The following is a 23,434-nucleotide window of genomic DNA, read 5'->3' on the forward strand; positions in this document are numbered from 1 at the left end:
AAGAAAGCCACAAGATGGCTGTAAAGCCCAGACTAATAAGAAGGCAGTAAATGGCATAAGAACATCTTTTACCTTGACTGAGAAACTTAATGGGTTCCGTATGTGTACAGTATAACGTTTTTTTTTCTGACTGAGACAAAGAGACACGGAGTACATGTGTGTTGATGTTTTCCCCTAGAGCGTTAAGGACCATTGCAAAATAAAGGGCAAGAGGGACAGACTGTGGCATCCCTGAGTGTCGAGTCGTTTGTGAATGTTTCACTCAATAGAAGGAAATCTTTGGCGTGAGCGTGTCGGCTGGGAATAGAAATGGAACTGCCCATTCACTTCTACTAGGAACTACCTTTGTGCGGCCAGTGTGCAGGCGGTAAATGACTTCACTGAACTTGGCTCGCAAACGAGACCAGGTCAGTCAATGAACGTACTGTCACGTTTTGTTTCCTCGGTTAATTTAAATGAGCATCAATTATATCATATAATTGATGCTCATTTAAATGCAAAATATACAAGAGTACGTCTGAAAATACATATAATTTATATGTCTATTTTCAGACGTACTCTTGTATATATTTTTTTCGCCTAACTCCATTATGACCGTCCTTCCTAACCAATCAACGCATTTCTATCTTACCCACTAGGGCTACGGCAAGAAGTGAGGGACACTTACATTCTACATTTGAGATTCAATACCGTATTGACCAGACGAACAAAGCGCAAAGACGCCGAGTCGCTCCTCCCTCCCTTCGTCGTCCGCCTCAAACTCAAGATGGCGCAGCAATTCGTCCAGGCTAAAATCAAAGGAGATAAAGTGGTTTTGTTCATTAAGCCAACATGCTCGTACTGTATCACAGCAAGGGAAGTTCTATTGAAGTACAAATTCAAGCCGGGACATCTGGAATTTGTTGACATCAGCGCGCGTCAAGACATGAATAGCATGCAGGATTACTTCCTGGAACTCACTGGGGCCCGCACCGTGAGTACAACTTGTGACGCAATCAAAGTGAAAGCTAACAAAAGTATGCCTTTAAATGGCAAAAGTTTACTTGGAACATTATTGGACGTAGTGTGCATTTGCGGAGGCGTGCCGTTAACGCTACGGCGCATGCTGGATGTGACGTCATTTTCAATCGATTTACGATTGAACAATCTGTAAAAGTCCTATTTTCTGGAGTACAACATGAAACATGACTATTGTTGTCCACTCACTCCAGGACGTGTGTGCTTTTTGTAATTATTCATTTTTTGGCAGTCTGGTTGTCAGCGTCCACCAAAATAGAATTAAAACATGCGGTATAATAAATGCCGTAAAGTGAACGTCGTATTTGTGAGATTCTGTCGTAAAAAACGATACGGTTATTTGTTGTTGTTGTTGATATTGTGTACATGACGACTAATATAGGGCTATTTATTCCCTATATATATGTTAAGTCTTGTATCCCCAATGACTTGGAAAAGTCAACCGCTGGTGATTTAAAATTCTGGGGGGGTATTTATTTATTGTAAGTTTTTAACATTGTCTTATTTGTGCTGTTCATTGGAATTGAGGTCCCACGGGTGTTCATCGGAGAGGAGTGTGTCGGTGGTGGTAGTGATGTGGCAGAGCTGCATAAGAGTGGCAAACTGGAGGGAATGTTGCAGTCCATTGGGGTTCTCCAGTGACTTCCGATAAACTATCAGGTAGGGTACTAAAAGAGTTGAATCGATTTTTACAAGCAAGTGAAAGAAATACACAAGATGCTGTGATACCTGCATCCACAGACTGTTTTGTTCTGTGTTTACAGATTATCATTGACATTTTGAACAAATTAGTACAACATGTGTCTGTGCATAGCGTTCACAGTGCAAGTCATACTTGATGTGAATCCGCTCTTAGAAGAAGAGGAAAACACAATGGCACCATTCTGAAAGTTATGCTCTTTGTTCCATCCACATCGGTCTCGTAAGGGTCGCGGTTGAGCTGGAGCCTCTCCCAGCTGACCCTGCGCAAGAGGCGGGGTTCACCCCGGACTGGTCAGCAACAATTTATTTTACTGATGATGATGTAGTGTTAGTTGTCTGCTTTCAACTGTAACGCTTTCACTTGGCTCTTTCAATGCACAGCAAATATTGTTTAATCAAGAATGATAATTAAAGCTTTTATGAAAATCATCAGTGTTGTACAGTACAGTTAAAAAACAAAAAATACTGTTGGAATATAAAAAAAAGTGGATTTTACAAAAATAATTGCAGCACCAAATAATCATAATTTAAAGTAGAAACTGGTACAATAAATTGTGTATCGAACCAGAGGCATTGTGATTTTTTTAATGTAGCAACAGATATGTGGATGTGAATCTTTCCCCGAAATCGTCATACTGCATGTCATGCAAGCGTGACCAAAGTTATTGCCCATCTATTGCCATCCTGGATGCGATGTATGCGGCACTCAAATGTTTCGTCCATTAGATGATTTAATTTTCAGCCAATTTGAAATGTCCACGTCTGACACAGACTACAAGCTGAATGAATGCGATGTCATGTAATAATCACATCTCTTACTCCTATAGATTGGGAAGAATTCAATGATTAGGAACACCATAAATTGTCGTTAAAAAATGGTTGTGCCTCCTATTAGCTTATGAGAGCGAACCAACCCCAACTTTGTTCAGTGCCTTACCAAATGAAATTCAAATGATGCTCTATGTCCACTAGAGGCATGATATGCAAATAATTTAATCGTGTCCACTACAGGGGAGCCACACATCCTGACAGGGCAGGTGCCAAGTAGAAAAAGAAACCACGCAGGCCTTCTCCCGCTTGTCCGGCAATACCCGCGACCATTTTGAAGGGGCAAGCACATGATCCTGATGGTTGGCTGTCCACGGGATGGAGCCATTCGATGTCACAGTTTTCAGAGTCATAAAGACCACATCTGCCAACCTGAAATTGAATCTTCCACGGTGCAGTTGTTTTATATGCATACCGGTGTTTAGGCATCAGTCGTTTTTATGTTGGCCTAAGTGGAATGACGACAGAAAGCGTCATGCCTTGGTGGTTAATAGGGTTGCAAAATGGTGGGATTTTTCAAAGTTGGGAGCTTTGCATGGGAATTTATGAGGAATTTAATACATTGGAACTGAAATATAGTTGGGGGGGAAATGTATTTTAGCATTATCCTGATTAACATAAGATTTCATTTAGGTATGATGGAGGGTTCTTTTTTTGTCGCTTGGGTTGTTTTCTCCCCCCCCCATTTGTGTTTTGAGCCAAAATTCAAGCCTCAGATAGTTCGCCACTTGAGTGAAGAAAAACAGAGCAATGGTGCTACCGTAATGCACGGATGTCTGCTCACGCCAAAACAAAACGTTCCCTTACTATTAAATTCCCATCAATTCAAAGGAATTCCCATTGAAAGTTTCCAATTTTGAGTATTTCCAACATTCCCCCAGTTTAACTTCCCTTGGAAACTTTCCAGGAATTTGCCAGCCCCTTTGCAAATGTGTTCATTTTTTTTCTTTCTTCTTCATGTTGATCGACCTTTCTATGCATCCAGGTGACGTCACATGACCGTGCAGCGAGACTTGCGTAATTTGCGTCGCCGTTGCTGGTACTCGCTGAGCTCCTGCAGATACCCCCTGGATGGCCATCGAAGCCTCTCCACCTGCTCTCGCTCCTCTTCTGGAACACACACACACACACACACACACACACACACACACACACACACACACACACGACTGTTTACAGTCTCACGTCCACGTTGCTGTATCCCAATCAGGAAGGCAGAGATTTGTTTTTGCTTCTTTGCTCGCTCTCTCTCTCTCTCTCTCTCTCTCTCGACCTTTGACCTTCCCCTTCGACCTTTGACCTTCCCCTTTGCCCTTCAGTGCCGTCCAAAGACTGAAAATAATCCTTGCGTGTATAAGGGATGATAATAAACGATACCTCTGAGTCAACATTGCAGTTTGCTTTTCATTTTGATAATCGGTCTTTTAATAAGCCTTTGTCTTGAGCTTCCAGGCTTTCCATTTAAAAGTGACCAAGTGGCCAGGCACGTTTATTATTCAACTTGGAGTACTAGGTCATAGGTGTACTGTATGTACAGTAAGATATGAGGCTTTTTATTTAGTAACTAATCCGATTTCAGGAGTTTCACAAAACTTAACGAAGGTTTAGAGCGACAGCTGTATTTTCCCCATCTGGTTGGTTGATCAGAGCTCAATAGTCCTACGAATAGCACAACGGGTGACAGAGGAGGACATGTTTCAACGTTCATTTCCAAGAAAAATTGTGAGGATAGGTCAGACGACAACGCTGTCTGGTTTTGTTGATTTGAAAGGGAACGTGCATTGCGCCCAATGCGGTTGCGCGCATCGAAATAAAAGGCTTCTTCGGTTTACTCGCCATTTTAAGTATTATGAACACAACTTGACATGAAACAACACTCGTGCCGTGTAATGCACACTAACCTGAAAGCTCCAAAAAGTCAGGCTTGTGGCTGAAGATCAGGTAGTTGTTGGCAATGAAGTGGAGGAGCCACACATACAGCTGCTCGGCGTTGTGACACTATCGAGCCGAAGAAAACAGTTCATCCTCAAATGCTTTTTGAACACATTCAGTCCAAGTAAGAGTGGCTCGTTGTTGTTTTTGGCCAATGCCCTTTTTTAATTCTGCCGACTGAGCATTTACACAGTCATTAGAATGATTTATTATTTTTAAAAATCATCAAATGACCTGGTGGGTCTGTTCGTTTAAAAAAAAAAAAAACAACGTAGCCCTAGAGCAAGTTTGCTCACCCGATTTAACTGACTAAGTCGATGGCCAACCAGGTTTTCTAAAACCAGGGGCTCTCCCAAACACTGACCTTTGCCCGTCGGAGGAGTCGGATCACGCTGATGCCAGTTGACGCCAGCTCTCTGCTGGGCATGCTCTGCAGGTAAGCGCAGACGCACACCTCGCACAGATGCTGCAGCCGTTTCACCTGGTACATCTCCGCACACACCAGCACGGCCATGGCCTGCAACACGCTGGCTACCAACAACAACGAAAGAAAACACAACAAAAGGGTCAAGCTGAGAGGGGTGCGTTTTGTTGAATTTTAAATTCAAAAGGTTTCAAATTATGAATAACCCTTTCATGCAGCCTGTAACCTGATAACAGGATAAACTGTCCACTGTAGTAACCGCTATCCCTCACAGGGTTAATTACATTTTGTCAGCTAAAATTTAAAAAAACGTGTGTCAGAGCACACTAAAATAGACAGAATCGACTTTCATCATCTATGCTTGCGACATAGAGTGACAGACAGAACAATTAGATGCGCCTCCATTTAATGCCAAGACACACCTTGGCCCGATAAAGGTTGGGGAGAAAAACTGAGCACGTTTCATGGATACGCTGTCCCCATGTGGCCATATATCAATACCCATAAAGGCACATCATAAAGACGTATGGTGTCATGCAGTAGCGCAGATATCATTTTGTATTCTTAAAATGGCAAAAATATTCACAATAATTTGTTGTGCGTGTGTGTGTGTGCGAGTGTTACAAATGTACAAGGAAAAACTAGATTATGCATTTGTCTGCTGAATGTCCCCAAAGATTAATTTATTATAAATTTTTATTTCGTAAAACGATATGGCATGGTGACTTCCCCATCACACGGCAAACAGCTGCACACTCATTACTTGTGTGTAAGCTCCTGCTCGAGGTCACCTTTACTCTGACGCCAAGTATGCTGTTGCTTTTGCCAAGATGTCAGACGAGAACCTCAGAGGCATGCGTGCCACACCATGACGCAATGTCACAAGGTAAACAAAATGTCTCCTAACGTAACCTGACTGCTGTCGCTCATCCTCCTCCTCTAATAAAGGTTGATGGCTTGCATGCGCTCGGGCGGACAGGTGGTACCCTTCATTCCGATTTGTATCGACAGCTGCATAAGACTTTAAATTATGAACATACTGTATGCTGTATTTTGCAATCAATGTGCGTAGAACAGACTGTATGTCATGTGCGCTAATGTAAAGCATGGGGATCATGCAAATGGTATCCTTCCTTCCTTGGTGAAGTAACCTTGCTTTGCCCTTGACTTCAGGGCTGTTACACAACAGTCAGCCACTGCAGCCTCTGGAGTTATTGTTGTTTTCTTCATTCTCATGACTCAAAAAGAAACCCGACACCTGCTTGTCCTCCTCATACAAAACGGCATCTTTGTTGGTTGGAGTTATGAAATATATTGTATACTTGTTGAAAATATGACTTTGTGGTTGCATGTAACCTTGGTGCCGTTAGCGCATCGCGGTCTCGACGTCATCGCCGGAGTGAGTAACAATTTGTAAATGCAAAACGAAGTGTTACGGATCTAGCGAAAGGGGGGACAATCAAAACAACAGTGCAGCTGGCCTGCGTTCTGGCACAGACGTAAGCAGAGGAAGCCACGTGTGGGATGTTGTCGTGGCGAAGTGGAATTTCATATTACGCTCATCGCTGTTCTTTTGGTGGCCCCCGGGGAGCGACAGCGGCAGCATGTTGCGCTCACACAGATGGTTGATGCGACTTGTCATCTGTGCCTGTGTTGGAGGCTGCATTGAGCGAGGCCTGCGGGAAAACAGTCTTTTTTTTTTTCATCTGGCGTGGCTGCTTATTAAATGGGATGCTTTAAATAGAACGCCTGCTGTTTTTTTTTAAATTGTCACCAAAATATTTGAGAGCGTCACCATATATAGTGGAACGGAACTTATTAAAAAAGAATTTAACTGCACGAATATTCATGCCAAATTTCAGGATTTGCAGGCTACCGGTAAGCATCTAGGCATTTTTAGATAACGCTGATACAAATTAGGATTTGGCCACGATGAAGGTCTGCACTCCACTAAGTGCAGAGTTATAAATGCGTTCTTCTCCCTGACTTATTTAAATTCAAACGCAGAGCCCGAGAGAGGCTGAATGAATAAAACATGAAGTGAAAGTTTAACCATCATACATACTCAATTGTAGGATTTAATGAGGGCAGACGAAGAAAGAAGAAATTCTCTTACGGCACGTGGTTGGCATGCCGGTGAACGTACCGGGACAACAAGAGTCCGTGTAGAGGTACTCCAGGAACGACAGGAAGGTGTCGGACGAAACCCCGTGGATGGGCACCACTCGACTCCGGGCCTCCGCGTACTTGCCACTAAACATGGCCGCCATGACGTCACAGCGCGCCACCAGCACTGCTCGATGTGCTGGCAATACGCTCCCTTGAAAGAACACACCAAATAAAAAATATCTGTACACTGCGGTGTGAAAAAGTAGATTCCTTCGTATGCCAAGGTTTTGTGACAAGCGCCACTGGGTGAGTGAGAATCTCCAAAGCGATCGCTTGCTCAATGGGTGCAATGTAAGAGTCGTGGAGCCTTAAGTCAAGCACTCCAAATACGCGGCATTGTACAAATGCTTCCCTGAGCTGCATGGCCGTGGTGGGGGGGGGGCAAAACATGTTCCAATTTAGCCGAAACGATCTTTCCGAATGGGCTCTTGAAATCAACGAGGAAATAGTGACACATGGAGCCTGCGCGCGAGCCGTGACATTTTTTGCAGAGTGCCATTCACAGCCCGTGACGGCTCTGCCGGCACTCAGGCTGCAATTATTTTTGCAAAAATGAACACAATGGCCCTCACAGAACAATCCTGAACTGGTTTGAACTCACGGGTACTAAGAGAAGAGTGTCTTGCTGTCCTTGTTATCATCTTGTTATCTCGGGGGTCCTTTCAAAAAGATACGTGGGATGAAACGCAAAAAAAAAAGGGATGGAACGCAGCTCGTCCTTTGGACCGTTTTATCTTGTTTTATCTTCTTATGGATGACCAGGCCTGTCAGCAAGCTCATAATTCAATCGAGTCTGATAAAATGTGACCTTCCTCTCCCGTGTGAGTGCGCATTCATTTTGTGAATGTTAATGACAGCGTCAACCCACCCTGCACCATGAAGATGACGTCCGAATAAAGAGGGGAATTGAAGAGGTTGACGAGAGTCTGGGGGCCGAGCTGGGCCGCGCGTGCGCTTGGGGTGTCTCTGGTGCCCTGCGCGGGCAAACAAGAAGCCAAAAGAGGAAGACGCAGAGGGTTAACACCTGAGTTGGATGACAAGCCGTTCCAAGGCAATTGCTATTCTGAACATTTCTCCCGCATCCCCAGTGCAACAAACACGGCGCCTCAGCTCGTCTCACCGAGCGCCAGCCAGACGCGGGTGAATTGCAATGTCAGGCGCATCGATTAACACAGGTGAAAAATGGAAAGCAGATGCCTATTTTTTTTTTTTTTAATTGTGCTGCCGGTATGAATGGTACAGTGACGGGAATATGCAAATCACGTTGTCAAGAATTCAGTATCGCAGTATCGCAGTAAGTGGAAGCACAAGCGAGGACAAGGTCATTGATGGCTATCAAACGTATTATGATGGGAGACTTAAGGGGCTTCATCATGTTGAAGTCACGTCTCAGCTCGTCCGTCCTCACGCAGATTTGGTCCTTCGAGACGGTCTGCGGCACAGGCCACCTCATCTCAATCTGAATTCAGAGCGAGAAATCCCGCTGATGAATTTCATGCCTGATGTCCGGCATTAAGACCTGAGAGATAATCTACTTTTCCTCCCTCGAGAGCATCTCTTGTTTATTTACTGTTAATTCCCACGGTGTCGGGGAGGTGATTACGGTGACTAATTATGTAACTATGCTAATTATAACAGCACTGTGTCAAAACAAGATCTCGCCAGTTCAGGCCAATTTAAAACATGTTTATAAAATCAAATAGATTTCTCATATCACAGATAAGACTTTAACCTCTTATTTGGTCAGGAAATAGAATACTGTACTTATAATGTACACGCTTAAAACTGCTGCATCAGAAGCAGGGCTGTCACGATCGAATATTTTTAGAATCAATTATTGTTTTTTACTTGGTATTGTTTAATGATTAAAAAAAAACAACAACTAAACAACAGTTGAGCACGATCACACAGGACACATTGACGTTGTCCTCGCCAACCTTTTAGAAATCCATTTGGTCATTGTTTCCCAAAGTAAAAGTAGACCAATCACAAAAAGATAATCAATTTGCTTTCGTGAAGGACTACAAAAAAAATCAACTCAACATAAAAATGAACTGTCCACTGTGGTAACCGCCGTCCCTGAAAGGGTTCAAGTAACCCATAATGAAACCTCTAACACAATGTCAGGGAAAAAACGCTGGGTTATTTTACTACCCAGCACATTGGGTTGAGGATTTGAACCAGCACGTTTGGGTGAAGATTTGGATCCAACAAGCGGTAAACACGACCCATACTGATGAGTTAAAGCGACCAAGTCAGTGTAGCTGCACTTCAAAATAATACACATTTTCTTGTCAATATTTTCCAAGAAGCTGAAACAGCAAGTCTCTTGCGTGATCGCTTTTGCACCAGTTTGGATGTTCAACTCACTTTGCTGGGATTGTTATTTTTATTTGTTGGTACTCTGGAGGTTTGCGGAAAGTAACCAAGAAAACTCACCCTGTCTCTGCCGATAAGCGATCGTATGCGCTCCATGAGCTGAGCCACTGCAAGCGAGTTCTTCAGTTTCTCTTCCAAGGCCTCCTGCAGGTGCTCCCACTCCCACGCGCCTACGAAACATCGACAAACGCATTGATTCTCCGCACTTCTCAAAGGACATCGATTGGAACACAGGTCGCAGGCCCTGATTTTTTTGAACACCCACATAACCTGACCTAAATTGTCAATGAATACCCCCAAATGTGGGATGTATTCTGAAATGGGCATTTCACTACAGTGGACAGCTTGTCATGTGATCAGGTTACGGGGTACATGAAAGGGTTAACTTACAGTATTTGCCAAATGGTCAGTTTGAAAATTCATACTATTGTTTTTGTTTTTTTGTTTTTTTTTGGGGGGGGTGTATACTGTATACCATCACTTGTACTATAAGATCCAATGCAAAAAAAATCCCCTTTTCCACAATTATATCAGTCATTTTAAGTTTATTTTTATTTATTACATTTAATTGTATGCAAAGCGATATGTAATATTTCACATGCCGAGGAACAATGGTGTGAGCCAAAAATAGCCCCTTTTAGACTACTTCTCTCTCTCTCTCTTTTTTTTAACGTTTCCTATTAGGTTGACATCAGCCTGTCATGGATGTCTTCACAGATCAATCTGCTCGATGATGCACAGCTTTTATGCATGGGGCACATGAAATGTCTTGATTCAAACTAAAATGGAAAAATATCTTTTTGTTGGCAAAAAAAAAAAAAAATGAAACTACATCCTGTGTTTCTAAAACTAATTATGGCCAGGGTATTAGCAGGATACTCTGGCTTCCTCCCACATCCCAAAAACGGTTTCGAGATGAATTAGACGTCAAAGGGCTCAAAAGAAAAAAGCCACTTAGTTGGTCGCTGCCTTAATTCATCATCTGACGGTTGGACAACATTCAATAATCCCTTAGTGTGCAATATGTGATACATTTGCGGTTGTACGCAGTATACTGAGCCATTGACAAATCAAATAACTCAGCAGCACGCTGGAAAAGGAGACACAGTCTGACAGAGTTAGTATCAACCTCGTAAAATCATGGCCTCTGACGCACACGCACACACACAAAGGCAAACCAGAGCGTGAAATTATTTCACGGGGGGGGGTGTATTTCTCACAGACACATGATATCATCCTGTGGGGTAAAAAAAAAAAGAGCTAAAATGACTTCTGTGTACTCTTCAAACAAATGAACATCAAACAATAGCTCCTGAGGTGTTTCCTTGGGCAATGCAGAATAAACGCATACCTGTATAGCACGTGAGATGAGCCCTTTCAACCAAACACGCAAATGTAGCAACTGAACAGTTTGCGTGGCAGGCGCGCGAGGTTGGAGACTGAATTAGAATCACCGTGTGAAGCAGACGGTGATTTCTTTCAGCGACACGTAACATTGTCTCCTTGCAGTCTTCTTGAGGAAATGTGACATTCATAGTCTGTTCTTGGCTCCTCACCCCACAAGCTCAAAAGGCAAAAGGGAGCGCCTTTTGCCTTTTGAGCTATTGCTCATATATATGCTATTATCCTCCACATTCCTTCCTCATCCTCAGCCCCCTTTTTCTTTTCTTTACAACTTTCGCCTTCATTCTTCTGCCGCCTTCGTATTCTCCCACACATGAGAAAAATCCACAATGCACAAGACTGCGCCAGCCTTGTCCAAGAAGCGAGCGCTGCTTCTTTATGCAGTTCCCTCCAAACAGACTCAGTCTCGCCCTATAATCTGCTCAGCTCTCGAGGCGCTTATCGGTATGCCTTTGTGTTTCACCTGCGAGCGCGACAGCAAACGTGAGCATGTGTGCTGTTCATCAACGTTCGACTCATAAACACACGAAAGGCTGCAAAATCGAGCGGTTGTGATTCTTGCACACCGCGCACGCCTTTGATGAAGTGCGCCACAATCTGACACAGAGCGAGCGCGGCGCCGCAGACTTTAAGCCGCACTCTGAGAAGATTTTCACGAGGCGCCGAGTACATCACACGCTTGTTGAATTAGGCGCCACGTGCTGGAAGAAATGAAAGGAGAACTCGATCTGCTGGTTCATTTAACATGATCTTGGTACATCTTTAGGATGAACGCATATGCATGTTTCACACGTTAAAAATAAATATATTTATCATCTTCTGACTGAATAGAGTGGTTTAAAAAAATGTTGTATGATAAAACCAGACTATTAAAACGGCCCCACTTCCATCTGAACAGTTCCCCTGGCATAAGATTATACATTGGGCGACACCCAACAACAGAAAAACTGCCGTCTGCTGCCAACGTACAATTCAACATTTCTGCATCTAACAGCAACGCCGCTGCCACTTTTGACGTCGGTCCCATAAGCTTCCTCGACATTTGCAGTTGAAGCAGACAGAACAAAACAAATCGCAGTTGGCAGGCAATAACAGAGTCTGGGCAAGCATAATTGGAGTTCCCAGGAAAATATAGGCAAACGGCAGAGCCATGCAGGGCACCCAAGTATGAGTATCAATGAGAAAAGGACATGCGTCAGAATGCTAGTCCGTTGATTTATAGCGACGTGTGAGCAAAGGTTTTCCAAACATCATGTCTGTCATTAGCCAGTCTGATTCAAAAGGCAGCAAAGGGGAAGCAAAACTCCCCCTCGTGTTGAACTAAAGCACAAAAAAAAGACTCACAGTTTCAGTTCTGAAGATAAAACGATGACAGGGAACAAAAGAATTAAGATGTCACTTTGACTCCCAGCTTCGTCCTCCTATCAGGAGGATGTGTGATCCTCCTATCAGGAGGATGTGTGTGTGTGTGTGTTAAAAGAACGAGAAAAGCAAAACCTGTGAAATTGCCAATTTTGTGGTTTATGTTCTATTTTGTTTTCACCGTTTTTATTCACCACACCCACAAACACTCAATATTTCATCAGCTGTGACCCAAACTCACACCAAACCCAAGGCATTGTCCACTACCCTTTGAAGGCACCTCCCCCAATCAAGATCAATGTTCGCATCGCACGTGTCATGAAGAGGCAATATTTCACTGTGTTCCGGTGCTTTACCTCTGTAAATGAACATGAGAGTCTCCCATAAGCACATACACAAGAGAGGGTCCTTCACCACCAGACGAGAGAGGCGACCGGCCAGGTGTCCCTCAGATCGAGGCATGTCGTCAATTATTGCACCGTCCCAGGTGGAGAGTAACGAGTGAGGGGCCGCATCCCTCTCCCGGCAGACGCATCGTGACTGCGGCCGCTCCCTGTCCAAGCAGACAACATTCAGCACAAAGGAGGAGGCGAGCACCCGCCGGCTACAGATGGTCAAATAGCTGGATGGCACAATGCGTCTACCTCCTACCTGGTCTTGGGCCCCAGGAGCAGCTGTCGGAAATACGGGCTGACGGCGCAGAGCACCGAGGCGTGAGCCCACCCGAGTTCTTTCCCAGAGTCGCCGGCGTAGAAGGCCACGTCGGCAAACTGCACGCCGCGTTCCAACAACCACTGCATGTCTTGCGAGAAGCTGGACTCCTCCACTCGAATTGGAGGAAGACAAGCTGAGAAAAGGGAGGATGCGGGAAGCGTGCCAGGTAAGAGTGGCGCAAGGGGGAGGAAAACAAGATGAGCTGTGAACTCCACAATTAGGCATGAGGTGTTTCTTTTTTGGGGGGGGCTCATCTTATCGATTCTTGAACCGACTCCAACAGTTGTGGGCTAGGAATCAATTCTGAAGAAAATTGTCGAGAAACATTTAAATGTGTACTTGAGCAATGCATTGAATGGACACAAAATGGAGAAAAAGGGAGAGTGGCGAGGAGGGGGGGATGATTTCACAAGTAAGTCCTATTATGTCTCCATTTATGCACCGCAAACTCTCCTCTTGGCTTTCTCTGAGCAGTCCATCGAATCAGAGCAAGTGACAGCGTAAAATAAGGAGTTAAGTGACAAACGGCAATAAGTCCCGCAAGCGGCGAAAGGACCTCAAACTGTCAGTCTTGACGTCAGATTACAAACACAGAAGCAAAGTGGACAGATGAACGAACAGCGGATTGAGCAGTTGAAATGATTATTTCACACGCAGAAAGCTGCTCAAAATGTCATCGAAATGAAAGTACAAAAACATGTTTGCAGTCTGGAAGGTAATATATAAGAATGTCAATTGTTTTGTTTTTGTTTTTTGCTTCCCTGCCTGCCTGATCCTGAAGAAAAATCAGCAGGCAGCATAAATTGAGAAAGGAAAGTCTTCATGCCAATCAAATCAGGATTTTGTTTTTTCAAATCCATCATGGTGATGTAATGGCTAAATCATAGAAAATCTGTCCAATGTCCAAGTACTGAAGGTCCTTACTGTAACCGTATATTATTTTCTCATTTAAGTGTAGACACAAGCCCACGTATTTAGTATATTATGTAAGGTCGGATTCCAACACTGATGACGTGAATTTGGTCAAAGACAAGATTAATGACTAATCTTATGCAATCCCAGCTGCATCCGAATAAAACACTCAGTTGTTGTCGATTCTCAGTCTGGTGTTGAAAACATTCCAGACTAAAATTGATTTCGACTTCAGTGACAGTCTACCTTGCACTTCAACTCACTTCTAATTTCCCAATTCAGAAAAAGACATATTGATCCTGACTGACCCATAGCACGGCTTTTTTTTTTTTGGCTCTGTAAACTTGAGAAATAAATGCCTGTCGAGTCATTCTACTGGATTGAAATGGGAACACAGGCAGAACAGAAAACACACAAAAATTACATTCAACTTGACACCCAAAACACAAAATCTTGCAATGATGTTGTTGTCTTCCACTCAAATGCTCTTCTCAATTTTAGACACGAAATTCTTCTTCTAACCTGGTTGCTCCAGGTGAGGCGGGCGAAGCTCGTTGACTTTATTTCCTCGCCTCTTTTCTGGCTTCTCTTTGGCTTTGTGTTTCAGACACTGAATCATGAAGTACTCCAGCTGAACAATGCAGAAAAACACACTTATTCAAAACCAACGTACAAAAATAAGTTGTTACATCATCTGTTCTTTGCTTAGGGAACAAATTGCCCCCATCATAAGATGTACTATCTTAAAAATGAATAAGCCTGAGGTGAGATTCAAAGCATGTGCGTGTGTGTGTGTGTGCGTGCGCGTACCACGCTGCCAAAGTAGCGACCCACGAACACATGGTTAAGCGAGGGTAACTCCAGGTAGGTGGCCCCAAGGTCCCGGGACAGCTGCAGACCTTCACTGTGAGGCACGCAGCTGCTCCAGTCAGACGCGCACAGCGGGCATGTACAGGGAGGGCCCTCGTCTGTACGAACGGATGACAGTTTAGTTATTGGGCAACAATGACTAAATTCATGTTTTGCGTAATATTTTATTACAGGGAAATGTGACAGGAGCCGCAATGTAATGTTTGTGCCACGTTGCAGGTTATTCAGAGCAATGGTTATGTCTCAGTTGAAACGAAAGGACATAAATGAATCAAATTAAAAAAATAATAATACATTTTAAAAAAACTTCCCGAGACTCGAACCCTGAACCGCAGAAGTGTGAGATAGACAAGCTACACGCTAGACACCATGCTATCTCCAGATGGCGCTCTGTAGAAAGGAAGAGGGTCATCAAAAACAAATCTTAATGTGTCGAAAGTCCATTCTTTTGGTTGATCAGGCCGCATTTTCATTCATTCGTTCCAAAATATAAAGAACAAAAACTACATGACATGACCAAATTTGGCATGCCCATCAAATTCCCTTTTGCGCTCATCAAAATACCTCACAAACACCGTCAGATGAGCATTATCAGTGGTGCCACTGGACTCCTCGACTGTTCGGAAAATGCACAGCGTTTAGCATTCCATCACCAAGCTACCGGTACTTAAATAGATCAAAAGCCGGCCGGTGCTTCAGTGCGTCTGGTTGCTGCGGAATCTGAGAGGGGGATTTGCTTCACTCTAGCTGTCGTTTCATTTTGCTTGCCTTCAAACATTGTGTCTATCTCACAATGGCGTCATGTGCTTACCCAAAATCCACACCACTCTTGATTCTAACAAGAGATGTTTTCTGTTGTTTTTTTTTTTTTTTTTTTTTTTAGACAGACACAGATAGCGGGGCATAAAAGAAAAATCGAATGGGATGTTCTACTTCTTGAATGAAGACACGGTTACCCGGCTGTGTTCTGCAATTTTCAAGCATGTAATATCTGCAGTGATGTGCTGGCAAGAACCAGCTGTGCTGAGCTACGGTTTACGCATGAGGGGGGGAGAGGAGGGGGGGGCGACAGTATCTGACAGAAAATTAGTGGGATTATCTCGCAGGAAAAGGGACCACAGAGAGACAGAACAAAGAACAGAGCCAGAGAGAATGAGTAGGACACAGCTAAGTGCTGAGGCATTTGATAAATCATAATGCTAAGAACCTACAGGCACTCAGCCAAGAGTGTGTGTGTGTGTGTGCACATACGAGACAGAGTGAAAATGGGGGTGTGAGCATTTGTCAGGCGGCGACTTGGCACATCAGTGTTGCGTTTATGTGCGCCAGGGCGCGCGTGTGCCCTTGGCGGAATAGCGTGCCCCTTTGCTCGCCGCCGCTTTAACGGCCACGTTCATGCATGTAACTGCAGCGTCGGTCCGAGTCAAGCAGCGGAAAGCAATCCCAGCTCAGCAGTCACTCTCTGCAGTCATGAGGCGAGACTGTGAACCTTCTCTCGGTAGCAGCAACAAACAGAAAGCCAAACCCCTCTGCCCTCGCGCAACACCGCAAACAGACGCACACACGCGAGTGCACGCGTACTACTTGCACAACTCGACTGTGATCTTTCCGGGGCGTTGCACTGACAGCATCTCAAAGAATGTTGAGCAAAAAAAAAAAAAAAAAAAGCTAAAAATACAATATTTGAGAATGTGCTGGAAGCCAATAGAAGCATGTAATGAGGAGCCTGTCAAAGTATATTATTGCTGACAAAAACAGTTAACGGACTAATCGGTTATACAAAATTATAATGAATGAGAAAATTAATCTTACGGGGTATTTCAAAAAAATCGCCCTCACCGTTTAGCCTCGCGCCAACTGCCACCAAGATGACAGGCACGCCCCAGTGCCTAAGAAGTGGGCGGAGTCTTGGAGCATATCCATTCCTAACCTGCTGGAAGGCCAGCTTGTCGGTCACCGAATACTTGATGACCAGAATGTCCGCCTGCTCAAGCACCTTACGTACGCTGGCCCAGTCGCTGTCCAACAAGTCCTGGGGAGGAAGGTGGAGACATCGGATTAACGGACAGTTTGCTGTGATGACTATCATGGATGTGACCTCAGATAACCCCCAGCCATTCCCCCCCACAGTATCGGCTTAACATCTTATAAAAAGACTTGATTGAAACAAAAAAGCTGGCGAAGCCTGCAGAGCGTTTTGAGTCATTTGAATAAAAACAAAGAAGCCGAAAGATGAAATGACAGACTATTGCTAAGCTAAGACAGCTCTACAATAGAGCACTGAGTGAACTGCTGCAAATTCACAATTCTCCAATTCGTGTGCTTTAAAAAAAAAAAAAAAAAACACTTTTCTTTCTCCATTCTTTTAGAGAGAGTTTGAGGACAGCATGCTAGAATTCTTCGCACAAACCTGCAATCAGCGCTTGGAGAGAAAGTGGTTTTGACAATAAGAAATGATTAAACGTCTTACGACAAACAAGCAGCATACAAAGTAAGACCATCAGTTTGCTGACATGTTTTATTACCGGCATTACCTCCTCAAAACTGATTACCTTTCGACTGCACTGTGTCTCTATTAGCAGTATTGTTGAGTGAGGCAGGAAGGAGTGTCTTAACACACAATGTTGCTCCACGCTGACGTTTCACATTTTGCTAACATTGACATTGCTAACATTGTGAATACCTGGCAAATCTTTACTAATTGGTCCAGTTCGGGCACATGTTGGAAGTGGACATTGTGGCGCTTGTCCATATTAGGACGATACAATATTAGGACATTGTGGCCCTTGGCAGAAGTCAGTACTCCATGAACACCTTTTGAGTTAGCCATAGTGAATTCTCTCCCGTCGTACGCGATCAAATTACATTAAAAAGCTTTGGTTGCAAGCATGCATCTTTCTACTAACTGCCTGCGCTTTACTGAGTATTTTTTTTCCTACTGCTTGTCCGAATTCAAATTGCCAGTCAATTGTAGGACACGTGATGCTAATACAATGCTAACACCAAAGTCCAAAAGCAAACATGGCTTACCCAGCTGGGACAGTCCTGGACCACGATGGTGACATCTCCAAAGACACGTGAGGTGTATTCCATGAAGGCTGGATTATGCAGGCTCCTCTCCAGGTCACTGGGACCCACAAGCGCCCCGTGGCCCAAATAGCTCCACAGCAGACCTCCCTGCAGCTGGCCCTGGCCCATTATCTCTTCCCCTGGCCCGACACCACCCGGGCACTCGCTCCCCAGAGCCACAATGTGAATGGACCTGCGAGGGAGACAAATGAGCCGTGAGGAAGTACTTCAGAAAGAAGAGGCGCTCATTGTTTTTCCTGGTACTCATCCATCATGCCAGTGGAACAGATACCGACAAGCTTGGCAAGGGCCCATCAGGGAAGTGAGAATGTAGGTAAATAGTTATCGCGAGCTCTTCATCATTTACCTTCTTCAATCATTTATTGGACACCGCAGACCTCACCACAAATTATTTCCTCTTTCAAAACCACACACTGTTGCTGATGTGTAAATTCGTAAGAGAAGCACGCCAAGAAATTTATACCAATAAAGAAATGCCCTTGAATGCATAGACAGCTGTCAAAATCAAGGCCTGTGGACCAGATCCAGTTCTGTCTGTCATTTTTTTGTGGCCCCGCACAAGTTTGCCACAATGAACTGATATGATGAGACGATCATTAGTGTTCCCAATTATTACAGTTCGGCCTCACTGGCCAAAAGCAAAGCCAGATGTCAGGGCTAGCCATAGCTTCTTTTTTTTTAATGTTAAGGAAAAACTTAAAATAATTTCTCCTCGGCGGTTGACAAATCTTTACTTCATACCCGTGAATGGATGGAATTATCAGATAGATAGATAGATAGATAGATAGATAGATAGATAGATAGATAGATAGATGTGGTCGTGGTGGGGTTTCGGCATTCAAGGGGAACTGAGCACGAAAGCGCCCTGATGTGACGCCTCTGGAAGGAGTTGTAGGCAACAAGCAACTTACATTGCGTTCACGGTGCCGTCGTTGCTCTACGCTGTGGAGCGTGTCCCTCTCACGGTGCGTTTCCACGCCAGTCTGCGGCAGTCAGGCTCGCCTTTTTCCGCAGTGAGCCACGGCTCCGCTCCGCCGTTAATCGCTCTCATCGGCGGCTGGTCCCACTGGAGCCCGGTCTCGCTAACTGGCATTCCCCCGCCTCGCTAGTCATTCATAAAAGCCGTAGGTAGCCTCGACCCGGCGGCGTCGTCCCGACGGCAAGCAGACGGCTGACTGGCCGTGTTGGAATACCAACAACACTCAAAGGACAAATCACTGACAAGTTGCCAGCGGGTAGGCGGAGGCAATTAACCACCGTGGACGAGCAGAGCCTCGCGCACCGGTGTCCAGACAGACCACATTAATGACGTCGGACTCTCCAACAAAGTCTTTCGGGCAACGAACGAGAGAGAGAGAGAGAGAGAGAGAGAGAGAGGTGTGTGTGTGTGCGTGTGTGTGTGTGTGGGGGGGGGGCAGTTGCTTGACTCAGCAAAGACTCGCGAGCGTGCAGATCTCTAATTTACTGATGGTTTATGTAGCTTGGGGTTAATGGGGAAAAGGGTAGCTTTCACCATCGCAATTGCATTTACATCTCACACGAAAAGAAGCCCTCACACTCACGAAAAAAAACCTCTCTAACACAATCTCAGATTCCAACCAAAAACACACACACAGACTCACGAATGAACCTCCTTCACACAGCAAAAAATAGAAAAAAAACACATGTTGAAACCACTGACAAAAAGCTGCAAAAAAAGCTTAAAAGGGGGGTGATTTTGCATGACAGGAAAAGTGCAGCCGTGCCCCACCAGACCTATAGATGGCACTGTTGTAAATTCCTCACCACGTATCTCCGGGTTGGATCAGACCTGGTCCTACGCATGGATACATAGCTAAAGATATGGCCAAGAAATTACATGGTGGATGGGTACAATGGTAACGTACAGGAATGACAAGGTGAAAACCATTAGCTGATAAAGAAATGAAATATAAAATAGCCCCCGTGGACCTTTTAAATGTGATAATAACATCTGGCCATTCCTCTTGGAATAGTCTCCTGTGCTTCCACTACATTTTTATTAAGGAAGAAAATCTTAAAGGTCTAATTAGCCTCTTGTGTTATTCATAGCAGCACTACATGCAGTCAAACTTCTTGGGCCGTATCCTCCCATATGTTGTCTTTAGCTCTCCTCCAGACTGACCTCAAAATACCAGCTAAGCGCTGCAGCCCTTAGTGAACCATGAATTTGACAACATAATTACATGGCAATATTTCACATGCCTAACTTTTTAACTGTGGTCCGCTGCATGCCCTCAACAACCCAGGCCCCAAATCTTGATTATATTCAAAGTGTCACATAACCATAAACTTGGTAGAGATCAGCCCATCAAATAAAACATTTTGCAAGCACATTTCCGAGCCTTACTCGATACCGAGGCAATTCATCACATCACTGCTACGGATCCTAAAACACATATCATTATGATTGCCATGACTACAATACTGGCTGTATGTTTTTAATTAATGTATACAAACAGGAAGAGACAGTTTTTCACCTTATTGATCATATAAATCATTGGATCACATCAATACAGTGAAAAAGCAGTATGCATGAGGAGAATAAAGATGCATAAAAGTTGAGTGATGAGCTCTATACATGGTGTCTCTAATTCCAAAAGACAGCCAATGAAATGAAAGTAAAGGTCGAAAACTTTATTTTACACAGTCTCCATGCATACACAAACCCCACGCAGAGGAAGTTAGAAGAGGCGCTGTCATGTTTCCATTAAGAGGATTCCATCCCCTCATCGGCCTCAGCCTCGGCCTCAGCTTTGGCCCTTTTTTCTTTGCCCTCCTCCCCCTGGTAGTAGTCTGACTCGATCCATCCGGGCATCTTCGAGAGCTCCACATAGACGTCCCCATTGGTCTCTCTCACTGTGTGGACCCGCTGCTTCACTCCTTTTGAGAACCATTTGGGCATAGGTGGGTTTTGGGTCTTGTCTATGGTCTTGCATAAACCTTCCCCTTTGGCGAGAGAAATCTTGTACTTGTGTTTGGGGCAAATTATGCACAGCGTGCCACCTATTTCCTGTGTGGTAAGGACAAAAAAACTCATCCAACTTGCTTTTTTTTTTTTTTTTTTTAAACTGATGAGCACATGTGTGAGGCAAATCTTGTACAAATGAGAAGGAAGCTCCAAGTCTCACCTCAATGTCTCCAGTCTCTAGTTTTCCACCAGCATCTGTTAAAAAAAAGTAGATGATCAGAAAAGATGAATACAGTATTCCAAAACAAATCAACCAACTGATACATCATCAACAAGCAAGAGTCTGGCGGTTTTGCTTCACTTTTATGACTATCAATGGCGTCTGTTATGACTGTATCAGATTTGCATTGGCATCTCTCGAAGCAACTTGATCGACGTCTCCACTGCAAAAAGTGCACTCACGATAGCAGTAATAGTCCAAAGCATAGAAGCCTCCCTGGTGGTAGAGGATCAGCACATCCCGACCCTCCAGTGTTTTGAATGTGCGCTTTGCGTTAATCAAGTCGTCTTTCTTCCCCACAAAATGACGCCCTTCTTGTGGCTCATTCATCTCCATGGCTCTGCAGAAATAGTCGTAATTATATTTGGGAACAGTATTTACAAGCTTGTATGTCTACTTTTATTTACTACATTGGTGACGGTCATGGAAGGCAAGGCTAAACACCATCAGAGGCAGTGATCTACATTTGCAATTTGAATTCTAAAATGTCCTTCAGGAAATTGTGGTAATTTATTCCCCAGGATAATTTTTTTTATACTTTATATTTTCTTTCTTCACAGTATTTTCTTCATTTTGAAGTGACGGTCTTGGCTGCAAAGCCGTCAGTTGTGGATGTTAGCTTTCAATTGGCCAATGAGATTTCAGCCTCGGTAGTATGTGCTGCTATGTCAGTGTAACCCGCCCAGGACTTTCAGAATCTGTCGTGATGCCCCAACTTCAACTTTATTAGAAATGAGACTGTTTCTATAATCAATCTGATTTCATATTTATCTTTAGTGTCAGCTGCGGTTTGCGAGCTGGCCCTCGATGATGTCAGCCTTTTTCCATCCTCTGATTTGTTTTTTTCAGAGCAAAAATTGTTACAGACAACTTCGATTAGTCGATCTGTAACAATAATATGTTGAATAATCAGCACCTCTGGTGAGTGTGATGTATTTTAAAGCAAACGTGACATATCACATCACAGCGATATGGCAGCACATCGAGGCTGAAGTCTGTTAAAACAAAAAAAATAATTAATAAAAATGCAAAGTCCCCATAGGCATGGAAATGCAATGAAATTGATAAAATCGAATGTTGGTGGAAAAAAAAATCTGAAACAAACATTAGATTTCGGGCGATCAAAGTGTGTCGGTGCTTTTGATCGTGTTTAGGCAAGCTGAGAAGGCCTTGCTGTCCCTGACCATCCACCACTGGAACTTTAAAAAACAAAAAAGTCATTTATAATTGAGCAGACACAAAAAATAACTTCACTACCGAGATATCCCCATTCGTGACCTACATTATAGAGACAAGTAAATCACATCGCACACACTACATTCTGCTGTCATCCTTCCATCCAGAACTACAACCAGACTCATCTCCATGTGCAGTCTTTGTGACGATATCCTATAAATATCTTGATGTAGGGGAATCTGACCCCCGAGAATGATTCATGTAGTGGAATAATGAGCACTCAGTGCAGGCTGAGTAAACACAGTAGTACGAGTGAAAGTCGCATGTAAGGAAGCTTACAGCCAAATTGTTAGAGGAATTACATAACATGAGGGAAAGACCATGAACAAATAATGTCTTTTGATCTTGAATTCAATTACCTTTTCTACAGGTGTCCATAAAGTATGAGTATATGGTAAAAAAAAATCATATACTTAGAATAAAATAATTGTATTCAATGGTAATGTTGACAAATAATATTTTCAACATGATTTCCATAATTTTTAATGCATAATTTGATGCACTTTGCAAAATTCAAATGAACTCGATGGAATAGGTCTGCATTGCCGTTGATTTCAACACATGGGCCGGTCATGCGTTCTCTCATGTGGTTTCAATCTGTAATCTTCATTGAGTATACTTTCTCCTTTAGCATACAACAGAAAAAGAAGTCAAGGGGAGGAAGGTCTGGTGAACCAGGGGACCACTTCAATCTCCGACTGTATGTACTCATACTTTGTGGACACCCTGAATATCATTCATCCAATTCAAGGTCATGGAGAGCTGAATCCTATCCCAACTAACTTCACGCAAAAGCCAGACTACGCCTGCCAGTCACACACAAGGCACATACTTTATAGAGACAGACAACCACTCACACCATCACTGAGTGGGAAGTGAACCCACCCTGCCTACATTAGAGTTAGGCCAATGTACCACTGCACTGTCAATGACGTTGCATTTAAACATGTCCTGCAAACACATACAGAATGTACCAGTCTACCTGTCCAGAATTATTATATAATATCTATTTTTTGTCATTATTTTGCTTGAGAATGAAAATACCTCTTCTTACTTTTGACTTGAGCAGCTCCTCTGTGTCCCTTGTGCGAAGCCAGGCAAATATATGGCTCACAACTCCACACTGTGTGGGAAGGAGGCCTCATATTTGTTATCTTCAGACACACGCTGCTTTCAGTGGCTCTTA

At 43.8% G+C, this 23,434-nt stretch overlaps 3 protein-coding genes and 1 long non-coding RNA gene across 7 annotated transcripts in view; 1 reads left to right on the forward strand and 3 right to left on the reverse strand.

The window, feature by feature from the left end:
- Window positions 1-788, reverse strand: part of LOC109522381 (uncharacterized) — a 15,850-nt gene extending 15,062 nt beyond the window's left edge. Inside the window, exon 1 of the long non-coding RNA XR_002169559.1 lies at window positions 700-788. This is a non-coding gene — a long non-coding RNA (uncharacterized LOC109522381). The remainder of the gene's footprint in view (window positions 1-699) is intronic.
- Window positions 696-3,632, forward strand: glrx (glutaredoxin (thioltransferase)). The gene is made up of 3 exons (XM_019880910.1): window positions 696-973; window positions 1,546-1,677; window positions 3,533-3,632. Exons 1-2 carry the CDS (start codon window positions 767-769, stop codon window positions 1,657-1,659), a joined length of 321 nt encoding a protein of 106 aa, XP_019736469.1. The 5' UTR covers window positions 696-766; the 3' UTR covers window positions 1,660-1,677; window positions 3,533-3,632.
- rhobtb3 (Rho related BTB domain containing 3) lies at window positions 2,094-19,158 on the reverse strand. 3 transcript variants are annotated; one of them, XM_019880907.1, is made up of 13 exons: window positions 18,715-19,150; window positions 17,744-17,975; window positions 16,553-16,745; window positions 14,654-14,811; window positions 14,366-14,474; window positions 12,869-13,064; window positions 12,574-12,770; window positions 9,512-9,621; window positions 7,941-8,046; window positions 7,050-7,223; window positions 4,844-5,010; window positions 4,449-4,545; window positions 2,094-3,657 (listed from the first exon to the last, which is right to left on the reverse strand). In XM_019880907.1, coding segments are annotated over exons 1-13 (1,860 nt in total). In that variant the 5' UTR covers window positions 18,717-19,150; the 3' UTR covers window positions 2,094-3,538. The 3 variants fall into 3 exon arrangements, with proteins under 3 accessions (XP_019736466.1, XP_019736467.1, XP_019736468.1); XM_019880908.1 differs by lacking the exon at window positions 4,449-4,545 and adding an exon at window positions 3,717-3,796 and having other exon boundaries at window positions 3,602-3,686; window positions 4,840-5,010; window positions 18,715-19,158; XM_019880909.1 differs by lacking the exons at window positions 2,094-3,657; window positions 4,449-4,545 and having other exon boundaries at window positions 4,854-5,006; window positions 18,715-19,158.
- Window positions 19,159-19,826: 668 nt separating this feature from the next.
- Window positions 19,827-23,408, reverse strand: rfesd (Rieske (Fe-S) domain containing). Of its 2 annotated transcripts, none has more exons than XM_019881261.1 (4): window positions 23,293-23,408; window positions 21,195-21,352; window positions 20,953-20,987; window positions 19,827-20,834 (listed from the first exon to the last, which is right to left on the reverse strand). In XM_019881261.1, exons 1-4 carry the CDS (start codon window positions 23,391-23,393, stop codon window positions 20,532-20,534), a joined length of 597 nt encoding a protein of 198 aa, XP_019736820.1. In that variant the 5' UTR covers window positions 23,394-23,408; the 3' UTR covers window positions 19,827-20,531. The 2 variants fall into 2 exon arrangements, with proteins under 2 accessions (XP_019736820.1, XP_019736821.1); XM_019881262.1 differs by having other exon boundaries at window positions 23,303-23,388.
- Between the last annotated feature and the right edge of the window lie 26 nt (window positions 23,409-23,434).

This window comes from Hippocampus comes, unplaced genomic scaffold (genome assembly GCF_001891065.2).
Source record: "Hippocampus comes isolate QL1 unplaced genomic scaffold, H_comes_QL1_v1.1 scaffold68, whole genome shotgun sequence".
In the NCBI taxonomy this organism is placed as follows: Eukaryota; Metazoa; Chordata; class Actinopteri; order Syngnathiformes; family Syngnathidae; genus Hippocampus; species Hippocampus comes.